The sequence below is a fragment of the Chiloscyllium punctatum genome, chromosome 27 (genome assembly GCF_047496795.1).
Source record: "Chiloscyllium punctatum isolate Juve2018m chromosome 27, sChiPun1.3, whole genome shotgun sequence".
Taxonomy (NCBI): Eukaryota; Metazoa; Chordata; class Chondrichthyes; order Orectolobiformes; family Hemiscylliidae; genus Chiloscyllium; species Chiloscyllium punctatum.
This window is the reverse complement of record NC_092765.1, coordinates 20,443,705-20,459,307: the sequence shown is the minus strand read 5'-3', so window position 1 is coordinate 20,459,307 and position 15,603 is coordinate 20,443,705. Positions and strand designations below refer to the sequence as shown.

Here is a 15,603-nt window from a genome sequence, read left to right as displayed (position 1 = left end):
TCATTGTCTGCTCCACAATCCTGTCATGATGTAATAACTTTACAACTTTACCCGATTAATCTGTCAACAGTTAATTCTGCATTTCATTTATTTTGAAATAGTCACTGGAATGGAAGCTGGGCTCTTAAGAAAATGGCCAAGATGATGAGCTACTGCTCCAGTCTTGCAGTTGTGTGCTCCCTGGTCATTTTGTTTGTTGTTAGTCAGCTAATGTCAGGAATGTTCCTTCTTTGTTTTTGTAGCTGCAATTTTAGGATAAGTGGCAAAAAAACAGAGGTGAGATGAGGAGGCTTTTGTTCTTCATGCAGAGTTGTTGTGATTTGGAATGTATACTGCTTGAAACAGTGGTGAAAGCAAATTTAACAGTAATTTTCAACAGGGAATTTGTATATATATTTAAAAAAAAAGAAAACTGCAGGGCTTTAGGGAAAGAGCAGGCGAGCAATATCCAAACTCTCCATGCTGGCATCTATATTCCGCTGAATCGTGCTCCTGTCTTTCCCCACTGTCTCCAGTAGCAGCTAATAAGGGTCTGGGTGGTGGCTACAGAACTGTAGGTGTCATTGGGGCATCATGATTGATGGAAAGGCAGAGTAGAGGCATAGGGACTGTGAGGGTCCATAAGAATGAGTAAAGGAGCATAAGACTGGATAGACAGTGTGTAAATCCTCGATGTTGCGCTGACCTGTGAAATTAATCTGATGCCCATCTAACCTACATTCCATTATTATCCATATGTATGACCAATGCCTGTTTAAATACCCTTAATGTTAGTGAGTCTACTACTGTTGCAGGCAAGCCATTCCACATCCCTACTATTCTGAGTAAAAATATGAGTAAAGGGGTATAAGGATGGTATAAGAACTTTGAGAGACATGAGGATGAAGGGTGGGTATATGTGACATAGGGGCTTTGAAAGGCCAAAAAGATAAACAGAGGTTTATACAGTGGCAGAAGGGCATTTCAGATGGCATGGACTTGGCATGGCTAGTATATGGCGAGTGTGTGAGGCGGGGCAACAGTGTGTGAGCTATGAGGTTTGAAGGAATGTTTTCAGTATTATTCTTTTATTAAACAGTGGTATGTGCCAAGCTGGCCTTGAACCCAGCCCACATTCACAGCCGGAAGCCTCTGCTCTCATTCCAGGTTCGTCTGGCTTCCTTCCCAGGGAACCTGACCATCCTCGAAAGAAAATCGAGCCTTTTCCCCAGGCTGGGTTCGCCGAGCCAGGAAATGGGAGCAAAACCCTAGGGCCATATTCTCTGTGTCTAACAAAACCTTTCATGCTTTTAAAGACCTTTTGTTTCACCACCTCTTAATCTTCTCTATTCCAGAAAAAGAGGTGTCATTCTCTGCCAGTAAGAAAATCACTGCATTTCTGGCCTCATCATTGAAAATCCTTTTTGAATCATGCTCCATCTTCTATCTAGAGTCAAAAGGAACACAGTGGGCTAAATGTTAAATGATTCTATTAATTCAGATGCTTTGTTTTGCCTCCTCAGGACTTGGTACTTCAGTTTGCATATAGTTGCCATGGTTCTAATCCTGATGTTGCCAAAAAAACCGAGAAGTACATCAAGAGAACCACCGAAATTCCAAGTCACTAAGCAATCGATGATATTGCACCATTGTAATGGACAACAGAACAGAAGAGCTCTAGTGGACAGCAACCAAAACCATCCAACGAGGATTGACTAATGGCGAAGGAAAGACTTTCCCCTTAATAGGGGAGGAGCAGGACATTTGATAACGGACTATTTTATACAAAACAAACGGCCAAAGAAATTTGTTTCCAACACGTTACATCTTATTTGAAACGCCATAGAAAACTCGTCCTGGATTCCTCATTAACCGAACAAAGTGGATGTTGTCATGAAAGATCAAGAGTGTAACAATCAAACCTTTGTGGAGGTATTTTAAACCTATGTTCCCATAACATGGGAGTGGAGGATAATTGGGCGGAGTGAAAATATCTCAGTTGCAAATCCCAATCCAACATGCAAGTCTCAGATACCAGTTTCTGTTTTAACTGTTGTCAATATCAAAGCTCCCAGGTGGGCTGTTCTCTCATGATAATATTCAAATAGGGCTCCCAACTTGGTATTTTGGCAGTGATTTGAAAGCAACACCTCCGGTATGTTCTTATCAGGATTTGGAAAGCACTGTAACTTAAAGGAGGCAACAGCAGTTGAATTCAGGAGGGATCAGCTATGAATTGGGAGGCAGGGGGATAGAATTGTTTGCCCATTTTCTACTTGTTTACTCACCAGGGGCTGGTCAGTCTCACAAGTATGCTCCCCTACTCCCTCCCGGTCTCCCTATACATTATCAGGACCCATGACTCTTCTGGATCCTTATTTTAATATCTAATGCTTTGACAGAATTCCACTGCCTTCCTGGAAAAAAAACTATAACACTTCAGGTTACACCTCAAAAAGGTTTTTGGCAAAGACTTTAAAATATTTTACAGCTTTGCCTTGCACATCATTCATCAAGGGCACAAAAGCAAGGAAGATGTACTAAAAGTTTATAAAACACCAGTTCAGACCCTACTGGAGTATTGTGTCCTGTTCTGAGCACCACCCTTTAGGTAAAATGTAAGGGTTTTGCATGTGTTGAAGAGTCTGAGTGGAAATGATTATGAAGTTTTGCAATTTCGGGAGAATTGGAGAAATTGTGTTTTTTTTTCTGTTTCGAACCGAGAACGCTGAGCGACGATTTAAATCAAGTGTACAATTGGCATGAGCAGTTTTGGCAGCGTAAATAGGAGAAATTGAAAGGGAAATCAGTGACCAAGGTTGTAGAATTTAGATAATTAACTAAAGACCCAGAGAAGAGTTGGGATTTCAAAAAGACTTGAAGATTAGTAATGATTTGGAAAGTATTTCCAGAAAAAATTTCTCTATTACTACCTGCTCCTATTGAAATAGATTGAATAGTAACTTTCAGTAGGGAATTAAATATCAAATTACAGGGGATAAAAGGCCATGTGGAAAGGGATTGGAGCTGAAATTCATTGGATAGCTCTTTCAAAGAGCCCAGTATAATGGGTTGAATGGCCACCTCCAGTACTGTAAGATCTTGTAATTTTATGAATCAATTACTTGGAGATGATCTTTCTTTTGGAAGGGAGGGTGGAGGTCGGGATAGAGAAGGTGGTTGAGAAGAGAGAGATGGAAGGGAAAGAGACCGAGAGACTCACACTTGAACATTTACCAATGCCACTGCCCAGCAGTGAACAAACTGCTAAATGGCAATGATAGCTGCCCCTCAAAAAGGCTTAAGGTGTTCCGGGAAGAAGCAATATCATCAATCACTCTTTTCTTTGGGTTACTGGACATGTGATTAAGATACAAAGTAAACTTGCCCAGTTTGGTACTCTGACACACAAGCCTTTCTCCATATTACTTCATCTAACTCTGTGACCTCAACTAATTTGTCCCCCTATTTCCTTGTCCTTCATAAATTGAAGGAGAATCTTAAATTTATTTATTTTATTTGCCTTAGTTACTCCTTGAATCAGTGAGTTCCACATTCCCTGAGTAAAGAAATTTCCCTGGAACTCCATTTAGCTTTGGACTAGCTCCCAAGTGGAAATGTTATCTATGGGCGGCACGGTGGCACAATGGTTAGCACTGCTGCCTCACAGCGCCAGAGACCCGGGTTCAATTCCCGCCTCAGGCGACTCTCTGTGTGGAGTTTGCACATTCTCCCTGTGTCTGCGTGGGTTTCCTCCGCGTGCTCCGGTTTCCTCCCACAGTCCAAAAATGTGCAGGTCAGGTGAATTGGCCATGCTAAATTGCCCGTTGTATTAGGTAAGGGGTAGATGTAGGGGTATGGGTGGGTTGTGCTTCGGCGGGGCGGTGTGGACTTGTTGGGCCGAAGGGCCTGTTTCCACACAGTAAGTAATCTAATCTAATCTATGCTTACCCTGATCAAAGCCCTTCACAATTTTAAAGACATCTATGAGGCCATCTGTGAAACTTCTCTTTTCAGGAGTAAAGAGCCAGGTCTATTCAATCACGGAAGGTATGTCCTTTGAAAGATCTTAATGTATTTTATTATTTTCTATGGCCATATTTTATCTGTGAGCCTACCCTTAAATATTAGATGGTTCAGCTTTGTGCTTGCAGTTTCCTTTGTATCAAACTATCAGTCACAGTGTTTGGCATACTTTCTTAAGTCCGGTTTGATTGGAGTGGGAATAGGATAAAACTAAATGGAATTCATTACCTTTGGTTGGGTAGAAGGACTGCATTGTGTCACTTGGCTTTTCTACCATTTGCAGTAAAACTAGACAATTAATGGTAGATTTTTAACAGGATAGAATATCTAAATCACATAGCAATTATTGGGAGAAGAGTATGGTGAGTGACTACTTTTAAGTTCATACCTTTAGACTAGTTGTCACCTAATAAGATCATTTTTGATAACAGTATTAATAAGGACTGTGAATGTGTGACATGTACAAGATACTTGGCACTATCGTCGTTTTGTTCATGCAATGTTACCCTCTATCTTCTCATGATATGCAAAGGAACCTGAGTTTGGTGACTGATTGGCTTGTTCTTGCATTCATTCCAGTTGGGACCTCAACCTTTTCTGACATGACAATGCAGATCAGAGCTTGGATTCCACATGTCAAGCTTAACTGTGAAGGCCATTCCCACCCCCATTCTGGCACCTTTTGTTTTGAACTCATTGTAATGTCTCTTGTATCAAAGTTTCCAACTTTGGCCTGTGACTTTAATCACACTGGTTGAAGTTTAAGGTCTGGTTTAAATGCATGCACCCAAAGTCCATATGAAGTTAGTGTGGAACCACAAAATAACTGAGGATGCCAACTCATGGGCGTCATTGAAAGGAATAGATGATGAGGCACTCTGAACTCCGATGTTCCTTCAAAATGACAGTGTTAATCGTCACATTAGTCTTAATCTGACTTGCTCATGATTGTGCAAATTAGCATCCATCGCATTTACAACAGTTTTCTGGAGATCATTTGCAGTTCATTTCTCTTGAAAGCAAGGAGCATTTTTCAAGTCAAATTATTTATGTAACCATATGCGGAACCAGGGCAAAGGAAATCCTGCAGAAATATCATGGTGAAGGCAATGATTCAACAATGTAATTTAAAGAGCTGAAACATTTTCCTCAAAAGCCTCATTGTGAGCTCTCGATCTTCTAACCATTTGGCAGGCTATGATGCTCTTTTAAAGAGGAAATAACATTGAACTCCTTCATCTCAGGATAGTACGGCCGTTACACTTTGCATAGATTTGAAGCTACATGTCTCTGATTGACTGAGACTACCTGGCAAAGTTTTCCATCTTGTAAATTCTGGAAAAATGATTCCTTCACTCGCAAATGAATCAATGAAGGATTCTAGCAACATGTGTCTATTAATCGTTTAGGTCCTGACTTAATCTCACAGAGGGGTTTGCTGCTTTACGAGTTATGTTACAAAGTAAATTTGAAAGTCAAACCTGAAGATCCACTGAAGAACCTGAAGAATAATTGTACAGTATGTTATTGTATTGTGTTCATTCTTAAGAAAATCTAAAAGTTTACATCTCACAAATGATGTGTTATGCCTTTTTATAATAATATTTGACATTTTAAATTGACTTGTGTTTTTCTTATTGCTGCACATCTGGTAATCTCGCTTCATGCCTTAGCCATCTCTAGCAGTTACTTCCTCTAGCCTAACTGTCATCCAAATTCCCTAGGTTCATTCATTTCTAGTCTTGCGCATCCCCAGGTAAATTGCTGCACCACTGATGGAGACATTCCCACGTGTCCAGACCTTAAATCCTGGATTACTCCCTAAACTCCCCTGCCTCTCTCTATTTTCCTTTAATCTACTCTTTATATCTGCCACCATATCAAAATTAAGCTCATTTCTAATCTTTTATCCTCAGCACAAATTTTCTTTGGTAAAACTCCTGTGAAGCACTTTAAGACATTATGGGTGCAATAAAATGCAAGTAAGGAGTATTCTACATGATTCGACTGTTAATAGTTATCCATGTGGACATTTGAGAGCAATACATTTCACTGAATGAAGCTGTATTATTTTATGAGGTGTGTTTATTGAAGACTTGATTACCATAAGACTATAAAATGGATTTCTAAAATATTATCCAGCTAGCTACTTGAGCTATTTATTACAACCATTCTCAGGATGTGGGTGGCACTGAGAGGAGATTATTACCCATTTCTAGTTGTCCAAAGTGGTTTGATAGAACTGAGTAGCTTCTTGGGAGCTATCAAGAATCGATCCGTTTGCTGTGGGTCCAAGTCACATACAGATGGAATGAGAACAACAGGTTTCCTTGCCCAAATGCATATGTGGAGATTTGTTGTTGCTTTAACAGTGTCATTAGTGCAGCATTTTCTTAGTAACATTGATTTAGAACAACTTTCATAGAAACCCTTCTGTGCAAATAGAGGTTATTTAGTAGCAAATCTGCACCGATCCTCCAACCAGCATCTGATCCCCACCTAGCCTGCACACTCCAGAGCAATTTAGCATGACCGATCCACTTAACTTGCACATCTTTAGACTGTGAGAAACCAGATCGTACAGACATGGGAAAAATGTGCAAACTCCACACAGACAGTCACCTAAGGCTGCAATTGAACCTGGGCCCCTAGTGCTGTGAGGCAACAGTGCTAACCACTGAGCCACTGTGCACCCACAAGCTACAGTTGAAAGTAGCAGTGACACAGGTACAGAGGGCTGCATATTGGCACCTCAGTCATTCACTGTCCAGGGATGGTTTGTCCATGGCAGGATATTATCTGAAAAGCTGACAAAATTGCCAGCTTGCAGAGTGGCCATGATGTTGGTATCAAATCACCCATGAGGTTATCAAGGTTAGATCACATGGAATACATGGAGAACTAGCCAGTTGGACACAGAACTGGCTCAAAGATAGAATACAGGGGTGTGGTAGAGGGTTGCTTTTCAGACTGGAGTCCTGTGATCAATCGTGTGCCATGGGGATCAGTGCTAGGTCCAATGCTTTTGTCATTTACATAAATGATTTGGAAGTGAATATATGAGGTATAGATAGTAAATTTGCAGATAACACCAAAATTGAAGGTGTAGTGTACAGTGAAGAGTGTTAGATGGGCCAATGGGCTCAGGAGTGGCAGATGGAGTTTGAATTAGATTAATGCAAGGTGCTGCACTTTGGAAAGACAGATCAGGGCAGGACTTATACACTTTATGGTAAGGTCCTGGGGAGTTTTGCTGAACAAAGAGACCTTCGAGTGCAGGTCCATAGTTCCTTGAAAGTGGTGTCGCAGATAGATAGGATAGTGAAGAAAACTTTTGGCATGCTTGCTTTTATCGGTCAGTGCATTGAGCATATGTGTTGGGAAGTCATGTTGCAGCTATACAGCACACTGTTAGGCCCCTTTTGGAATACTGCGTGCAATTCTGGTCTCCCTGGATGTTGTGAAACTTGAAAGGATTCAGAAAAAGTTTGACAAGGATGTTGCCATGCTTGGAGGATTTGAACTATAGGGAGAGGCTGAATAGGCTGGGGCATTTTCCCTGGATTCCAAAGGCTGAGGGGTGACTTTATAAAGGTTTATAAAACCATAAGGGGCATGGATATGGTAAATAGATAAAGTCTTTTCCCCAGGTTGGGGGGAGTTCAAAACTAGAGGGCATAGGTTTAAGGTGAGAGGGGAAAGACTTAAAAGGAACCGAAGGGACAACCTTTTCGCAGGGAGGGTGGTGCCTGTATGGAATGAGCTGCCAGAGGAAGTGGTGGAGGCTGGTACAATTACAACATTTAAAAGGCTTCTGGATGAGTATATGACTAGGAGGGGTTTAGCGGGAAATGGGCCAAGTGCTGGCAAGTGAAACTAGACTGGGTTGGGATATCTGGTCAGCATGGATGAGTTGGACTGAAGGTTCTATTTCAGTGCTGTACAGCTCGAGGACTGTATGACCTCAGCACTTCTCAAAGAGATTAACAGCCAATGGTGTACCTTTGAAAGGTAGTCACTCTTGTTGCGAAGGAAACACAACAATTAACTTGTGAACATCAAGTTTCCACAAACTGCAATGAAATAAATTACTTAAGAAACTGTTTTATTGACTATGCCTTGGGATCAATATTGACCAGGGAGAATTCCCCTACTCGTCTTTGAAATGGCACCATGGGATCTTATTTTAAATTATTCATTCACAGGATGGGGATATCACTGTGCAGGACAGTACCTATCCCCCATCTCTAATGCTGATAGGGCAGTTAAGTGTCAACCACATTGCTATGGGTTTGGAGTCACTTGTAGCCCAGTAGTTTCCAAAGAATCCACTATACTCACAGCCTTTCTCTTGGACAGACTTAAAACAACAATTAACTTATCTGATTCTGTGCTGTGAACTTCGCCCAACAGTTCCTCCAAGATTAGTTGTGAATTTCACTGTTTGTTCATTTTCCCAGATGCACACCGATGTCCAGCGACAGCAAAGGCGGTAACCGTGCAGTCTCTCTCTCTCTCTCTCTCTCTCTCTCTCTCTCTCTCTCTCTCTCTCTCTCTCTCTCTCTCTCTCTCTCTCTCTCTCTCTCTCTCTCTCCTGAACCGTCCTCACCATGTGCTTCCTTTGTCTCCTCTTCACCCTTTTAAACTGCTGTTGTTTTGACCTTTTTTTTCCAAAGATCTGAAACAATGCAACTGCATATAAAACAGTAATTGCTGCTCCTGGAATTCAAGGAAATCACCTCCAACACCTAAAATACCTCAAAAAAAGGAGCAGTTCTTACAGCCAGAAATTTTTCCCATCCTCCATCTTGGATTTGGCAAATAGAATTAAAGAGAATCCAAATGATTTTTGCAAATATATTAAGGACAAAAGGGTAACTAGGGAGAGAATAGGGCCCCTCAAAGATCAGCAAGGCGGCCTTTGTGTGGAGCCACAGAAAATGGGGGAGATACTAAACGAATACTTTGCATCAGTATTTACTGTGGAAAAGTATATGGAAGATATAAACTGTAGGGAAATAGATGGTGACATCTTGCAAAATGTTCAGATTACAGAGGAATAAGTGCTGGATGTCTTGAAATGGTTAAAAGTGGATAAATCCCCAGAACCTGATCAGGTGTACCCGAGAACTCTGTGGGAAGCTAGAGAAGTGATTGCTGGGCCTCTTGCTGAGATATTTGCTGAGACAGGTGAGGTGCCGGAAGACTGGAGGTTGGCAAATGTGGTGCCACTCTTTAAGAAGGGTGGTAAAGACAAGCCAGGGGACTATTGACCAGTGAGCCTGACCTTGGTGGTGGGCACGTTGTTGGAGGGAATCCTGAGGGACAGGATGTACATGTATTTGGAAAGGCAAGGACTGATTCGGGATAGTCAACATGGCTTTGTGCATGGGAAATCATGTCTCACAAACTTGATTGAGTTTTTTGAAGAAGTAGCAAAGAAGATTGATGAGGGCAGAGCAGTAGATGTGATCTATATGGACTTCAGTAAGGAGTTCGACAAGGTTCCCCATGGGAGACTGATTAGCAAGGTTAGATCTCATGGAATACAGGGAGAACTAGCCATTTGGATACAGAACTGGCTCAAAGGTAGAAGACAGAGGGTGGTGGTGGAGGGTTGTTTTTCAGACTGGAGGCCTGTGACCAGTGGAGTGCCATAAGGATTGGTGCTGGGCCCTCTACTTTTTGTCATTTACGTAAATGATTTGGATGCGAGCATAAGAGGTACAGTTAGTAAGTTTGCAGATGACACCAAAATTGGAGGTGTAGTTGACAGCAAAGAGGGTTACCTCCGATTACAACAGGATCTTGACCACATGTGCCAGTGGGCTGAGAAGTGGCAGATGGAGTTTAATTCAGATAAATGTGAGGTGTTGCATTTTGGGAAAGCAAATCTTAGCAGGACTTATACACTTAATGGTAAGGTCCTAGTAAGTGTTGCTGAACAAAGAGACCTTGAAGTGCAGGTTCATAGCTCCTTGAAAGTGGAGTCGCAGTTAGATAGAATAGTGAAGAAGGCGTTTGGTATGCTTTCTTTTATTGGTCAGAGTATTGAGTACAGGAGTTGGGAGGTCATGTTGCGGCTGTACAGGACATTGGTTAGGCCACTGTTGGAATATTGCATGCAATTCTGGTCTCCTTCCAACGGAAAAATGTTGTGAAACATGAAAGGGTTCAGAAAGGATTTACAAGGATGTTGCCAGGGTTGGAGGATCTGAGCTACAGGGAGAGGCTGAACACGCTGGAGCTGTTTTCCCTGGAGTGTTGGGGGCTGAGGGGTGACCTTATAGAGGTTTACAAAATTACGAGGGGCATGGATAGGATAAATAGACAAAGTCTTTTCCCTGAGGTCGGGGAGTCCAGAACTAGAGGGCATAGGTTTAGGGTGAGAGGGGAAAGATATAAAAGAGACCTACGGGGCAACGTTTTCTCACAGAGGGTGGTACATGTATGGAATGAGCTGCCAGAGGAGGTGGTGGAGGCTGGTACAATTGCAACATTTAAGAGGCATTTGGATGGGTATATGAATAGGAAGGGTTTGGAAGGATATGGGCTGGGTGCTGGCAGTGGGACTAGATTGGGTTGGGACATCTGGATTAGTGGTGCTGGAAGAGCACAGCAGTTCAGGCAGCATCCAAGTAGCTTCAAAATCGACGTTTCGTGCAAAAGGTTGGGATATCTGGTCAGCATGGACGAGTTGGACCGAAGGGTCTGTTTCCATGCTGTATATCTCTATGACTCTATGACTCTAGTTTCCTCCCCTAAATGACATTAGTGAACCCCCAGATGGGTTTTCCCTAACAGTCAACAATGGCTTCATGGTCATTAGATTACTAATTTCAGATATTTTAATTCAACTTGAATTCAAATGGTGGGATTCAAACTCTGGTCCCTGGGTTTCTGGATTAATAGTCCAGCAATAATGCCACTGGGCATTTTACATTCCCATTTTACATTCTCCTGAAAAGTGAGGATAAGAATTGTTTAGCCCATTAGTTTGAGGACCTACATGATAAAATCAAATTTAATGAAGGTGAATCCATGACAGATTGATACGCATTGTTCAGTTATGAGCAAACTAAAGGAATTAGCTTTAGTGTCATGTGCACTCGAATGAGTGCAGAGAAAGGTTTGTAATATTGCTGCTTTGGCATCATCTTAGGTGCAGGATACCTCGGTACAGATACATAAATATTTGTTACAGACTTGAAAGAATAATCAATAAAAGTTCAGCATAAGAATAAAGATTATATTTTAAAAACGTGCTCTGATTTTGGTCTTTTCACCAAGTCCGTGACAACACTGAACCTTCAGACCACCTAGGCCAAGTCTTTGGAACAAGCTGAACTTCAAACCTTGAGACTGTGCTTTCAGCCCACAAGGGCCTCAGTAGGTACAACAGTACAGCTTAGTTAAAGAGCCTCACACAGTTTTACAGTTTTATTGTATTTCCTGGCGATCTGAAGATCAGTATGTCTACACACTCTCACGTCCACCATATTTAGCTTATATTTCAGGGTACTTGAAGCATTCAGGCTGTGGAGAACCCCTCATAATATTTTGCCTTGATTTCCTGTTATCTTTTCAAACTGTGAGGACAATATGCATGCCACCCCTCCCCCATCAACCACCACAAACTGGAAAGTGTGCAGCTGGTCGGCATTTTGGCACATCACTTCCTTGGATGGCAATATTCCTGCCTCACCTGAAGCTGATGGTCAATCAGAGGCTGGCATCCATTGTGAGTAATTGTGCCATTTCAGGGGGGGGGGGTGCTGCTGGCTGCACAGCAATGAAGTTCTGCAGTAGCAAGCAATGTAGCTGACTTTCTGGGCGTGGTGGGTGGGAGGTAATCATAGGATGAGGGCCATGCAGAGAGGGGAAGCTGTCGGCAAAGGCAGGACTGTGGCTTCCCACCCCATACTGGGGAAGAACAAGACCTGTGCCATTAATCATAATACTGCAGCCATCATTACTGATGATGGGATTAATGGACCAGATGGCCTTTTCTGCTGATTAGCTTGCTCTATGGTAATAGACCCTGTTTTCCCTAAAAAGTTATCCTTCAACATTTCAGATTTCTTCCAGCCTTTCATATCTGTCAGGTTTGTGGTAACATTGAGGTTATAGATTTTTTTTAAATCAACCTGTTCAAAGTTGTGGTTACACATCTCTGGAGGGTGTTGGGACTTCAACTCAGGCTCCTGGCCGAGAGGTTGGGACACTGCACCGCAGAGCCCTCTACCTTAAGGTTATATCCTCTGTTCTTGTGTTCAGAAAGAGTCAATCAGACCAACTTAGAGTGCTAATATAATTGTAAGAATGTTGGCTTTTAGCCTTTGTTAATGAGAAGATTGTGATATTTAAATTATAAATCTTAAATAGCATCAGATCTACAGCAAATTTGAAAAAAGTGACCAATGAACTTGGATTGACCTTTACAGTCACCCATTTAATTAGAAAGTGAGAATAGGAAGAAGACGTGGAGTTGGGCTGAGGAGAGGTGAAGGGAAGGAGCAAGAAGGATGGAGAGAGAGATGGAGGGAACGATGTGGAATGAGTGAAAGAGAAGGACAAAAGAAAGATATTTGGAGAAGCCGGTGTTGGACTGGGGTGTGCAAAGTTAAAAATCACACCACACCAGGTTATGGTCCAGCAGGTTTAATTGGAAGCACAGTGGCTTTCGGAGCATCGCTCCTTCATCAGGTGATAGTGGAGGGCTCAATCCTAACACAGAATTTATAGCAACTTTTTAAAAAAAAGGTTTTGTGATTTACACATGAAAGAAGTGAAACTATCACTGTATTCTAACAGATGAAAGACTTAACAGACAATCAATTTTTCGATGTATAATTTCAGTTACATCACACTGCAAATTTTTGCTATAAAGTCTGTGTGTTAGGACTGAGCCCTCTACTACCATCTGATGAAGGAGCGACGCTCTGAAAGCTAGTATGCTTCCAATTAAACCTTTTGGACTATGACCTGGTGTTGTGTGATTTTTTTTAAAAGAAAGAGAGAAAGGAAAAAGTGAGAGGGGTTGTTGGCTTTGACTGCATGAGAACTCAGGTGGCAATCACAATTGAGAAAAGAAACAGGTATGGTCTTATTTTTAGCCAAGTTAAGGATGCTAGAACTAATAAGGTTTGCAAGTTTACTTATGTTAACCTGTGTGAATTATTGTAGAGTTGACCTCTGGCTGTGAGGACAGAGTATCTGTGTCATGCTTTCATGTTCCACTTCTGAGTTTAAATCAAATTAGTGTTGACTGACACATGATAAAATAGATTTAGAAAATGTGGGAAATGCACACAATGTAAACTCTCCTGATTCTTTTTAGCTTGAAGTTATAAAGCTCTCATTGGTGAGGAAAGCAGCATGTTCCTGAGAATGGATAAGCTATGGGTGCTGATTGATTTCCTTACTTGGAGACGTTTTTATGTGGCTGTGTATTATCAAGATATAGATAGCAGATCACATCATTCACGTGTAAGAAAGGTATAAAAGTCACAAATGCTAATGACAATTTGAGTTTCAAAGAGTTTGGTCAACCTGATTAAAGTAGGGTTTCTGAGACTCCCAGATTTATTGATGGCAAATTCTTTGTTTGACATGTATGGCTAAATACCATTGTATATACAATACGTTTCATAAAATCTTCAACCTCAATATCTTGGAAACTTGGTTGAATTTGAGGAGTAGAAAGGACAGTTAATTATTAATAACCTGTGTTCTAACTGTAGTGAAGTCTAAAATTGAGATCATTTAATTGCTGATCACCTCTGCTATTTAAAGGTGAGATATTCATTCCTGAAAGAAATTGCAACACTTTCTTAGAACATTTATTTCTGGAATTCATTATGAAACAAAAAGCGACAAACAACAAGCTGAATTTTATGACATCCCCATCACCATCAGCATAATTGCCTTTAGATGTATTAGCAGCGGCACGTAAAATCCACTCCATAATCTGTTTTCTCTACAAGAAGATAAGATTCTGCATAATTGCTATAGCCTGTGTTCTTGCTAGCGTGAAATCTTTCTGTGAATTTTAATTAATAATGTCATATTGAATGCTGGGCTTCTGAAGAGTGCTGCTTCAGTGTGGTTTTGCTTGTGGGATATGTCGTGGCCAGATGTTGTTCCTTTTGGAGCTACCAATGGTTCATGAATTGTAGAGAACAGCAAGGATCAGTGGTGATGTCAGCTGAATATTGTCCTGCAAACAATATATTTGTTATCCCACAGCCACAAAGTTTATATCATTATTGCCATGATCTCCATACAGATCAGTTAATTTAAAAAAAACTGAACTTGCCCATGAGTAATGCAAAGGATTTCATGACAAGATTTCACAGTTTAAGACTTTAACTATAACAAACAAAGTAATTCAATATTGACTAAACATTACTTAGTAGGCAATTAAGATATCAAATTACAGAAAACGTACTCCCATTATCTTCCTAACAACTGAAAACCCATGTCTCATGTATATATTACACTGCAATCTCAGCAAAGATGTTGCCTTATGTATAAAGTACCAAGATTCCCCTGGTTTCAACAAGCAAGACTGCCTCTCTCTGCCCCACCACAGGGAACCTTCCAATTGTTACAACCACAGAGTACAGCAATCTTGATTGAATGCGTTTTGATTGAACTGGCTTCAAGATGGATATTTGCAGTGACACCCTCAAGGTAGATGTCATGTGACTATGGCAAACCAAGAGGTACATTGGTAGATTATGGCATTTCTACCCCCCCAAACAGATTCTTCTGCATAATCAAATGGATTTCCAGTAACAAGGCACAGCCTGCTGACTACTTGATCTTTAAATCTCCACTAGCCTTGCATGTTGAACTGGGAATCTATTCTGACAAGTACTCTGCTTGGTGGTTAACGCAATAACAGCCCTTCTCCTTTACTTATCATAGCAGCAGCTGTTTTTGGTAGTCCTCACCAAATCCCTGTCTAGATGAGAGTGGTGCTGGAAAAGCACAGCAGGTCAGGCAGCATCAGGAGCAGGAAAATCGACTTTTCAGGAATGAAGGACTTTTGCCTGAAACATCAATTTTCCTGCTCCTCGGATGTTGTGCTTTTTCAGCATCACTCTCATCTAGACTCTGATTTCCAGCATCTGCAGTCCTCACTTTTGCCTCACCAAATCTCTGTCTGACTGACTCTGAGCTTGGGATATTGGGTCACTGAGAGCCTTCTATTGCTCTAGTTCTGTAAAGCTCACACATTGTGCACAACTCAGCAGCAAACCTGGCCAGCACTAAGCCTTATCCGAAAGTCCTGCCTGCTCAAAACTCTCAGCCAATCAGAGACTAGAACCTTTTCTGTACTCAGTAGCGCTACCAGGAAGGCAATGGCTGCTGTTGGTATTACTGTCATTCAAGGCCTCAGATCAAAGAAGGACCTATCTAAAACCAAGTCATATTGGGAAGGCTGCAGCTGCAAGGTAGGAAGGATGAGGAAGGTTGACAGGAAAGGTTGGGGCAAGGTTGATTTCAGCAGGTCCACCTCTCCCTCAGAGAGAAAGTGAGGACTGCAGATGCTGTAGAGTCAGAGTCAAAAATTGTGGCATTGGAAAACTT

General features: G+C 41.5%; 2 protein-coding genes across 8 annotated transcripts in view; one reads left to right on the top strand and one right to left on the bottom strand.

Annotated features, from left to right (window-relative positions):
* Positions 1-5,609, top strand: part of LOC140453524 (lysophospholipid acyltransferase 2-like) — a 69,954-nt gene extending 64,345 nt beyond the window's left edge. Inside the window, exon 13 of the mRNA XM_072548275.1 lies at positions 1,503-5,609. Within this exon, the coding sequence (XP_072404376.1) occupies positions 1,503-1,698 (196 nt within the window). The 3' untranslated portion in view covers positions 1,699-5,609. The remainder of the gene's footprint in view (positions 1-1,502) is intronic.
* An 8,250-nt stretch (positions 5,610-13,859) lies between these two features.
* Positions 13,860-15,603, bottom strand: part of LOC140453522 (protein FAM110C-like) — a 163,988-nt gene continuing 162,244 nt past the window's right edge. For all 7 annotated transcript variants that reach the window (XR_011952414.1, XR_011952415.1, XM_072548274.1 and 4 more), the window contains one exon: positions 13,860-14,224. The gene's annotated coding sequence lies outside the window, so the exon portion shown is untranslated. The remainder of the gene's footprint in view (positions 14,225-15,603) is intronic.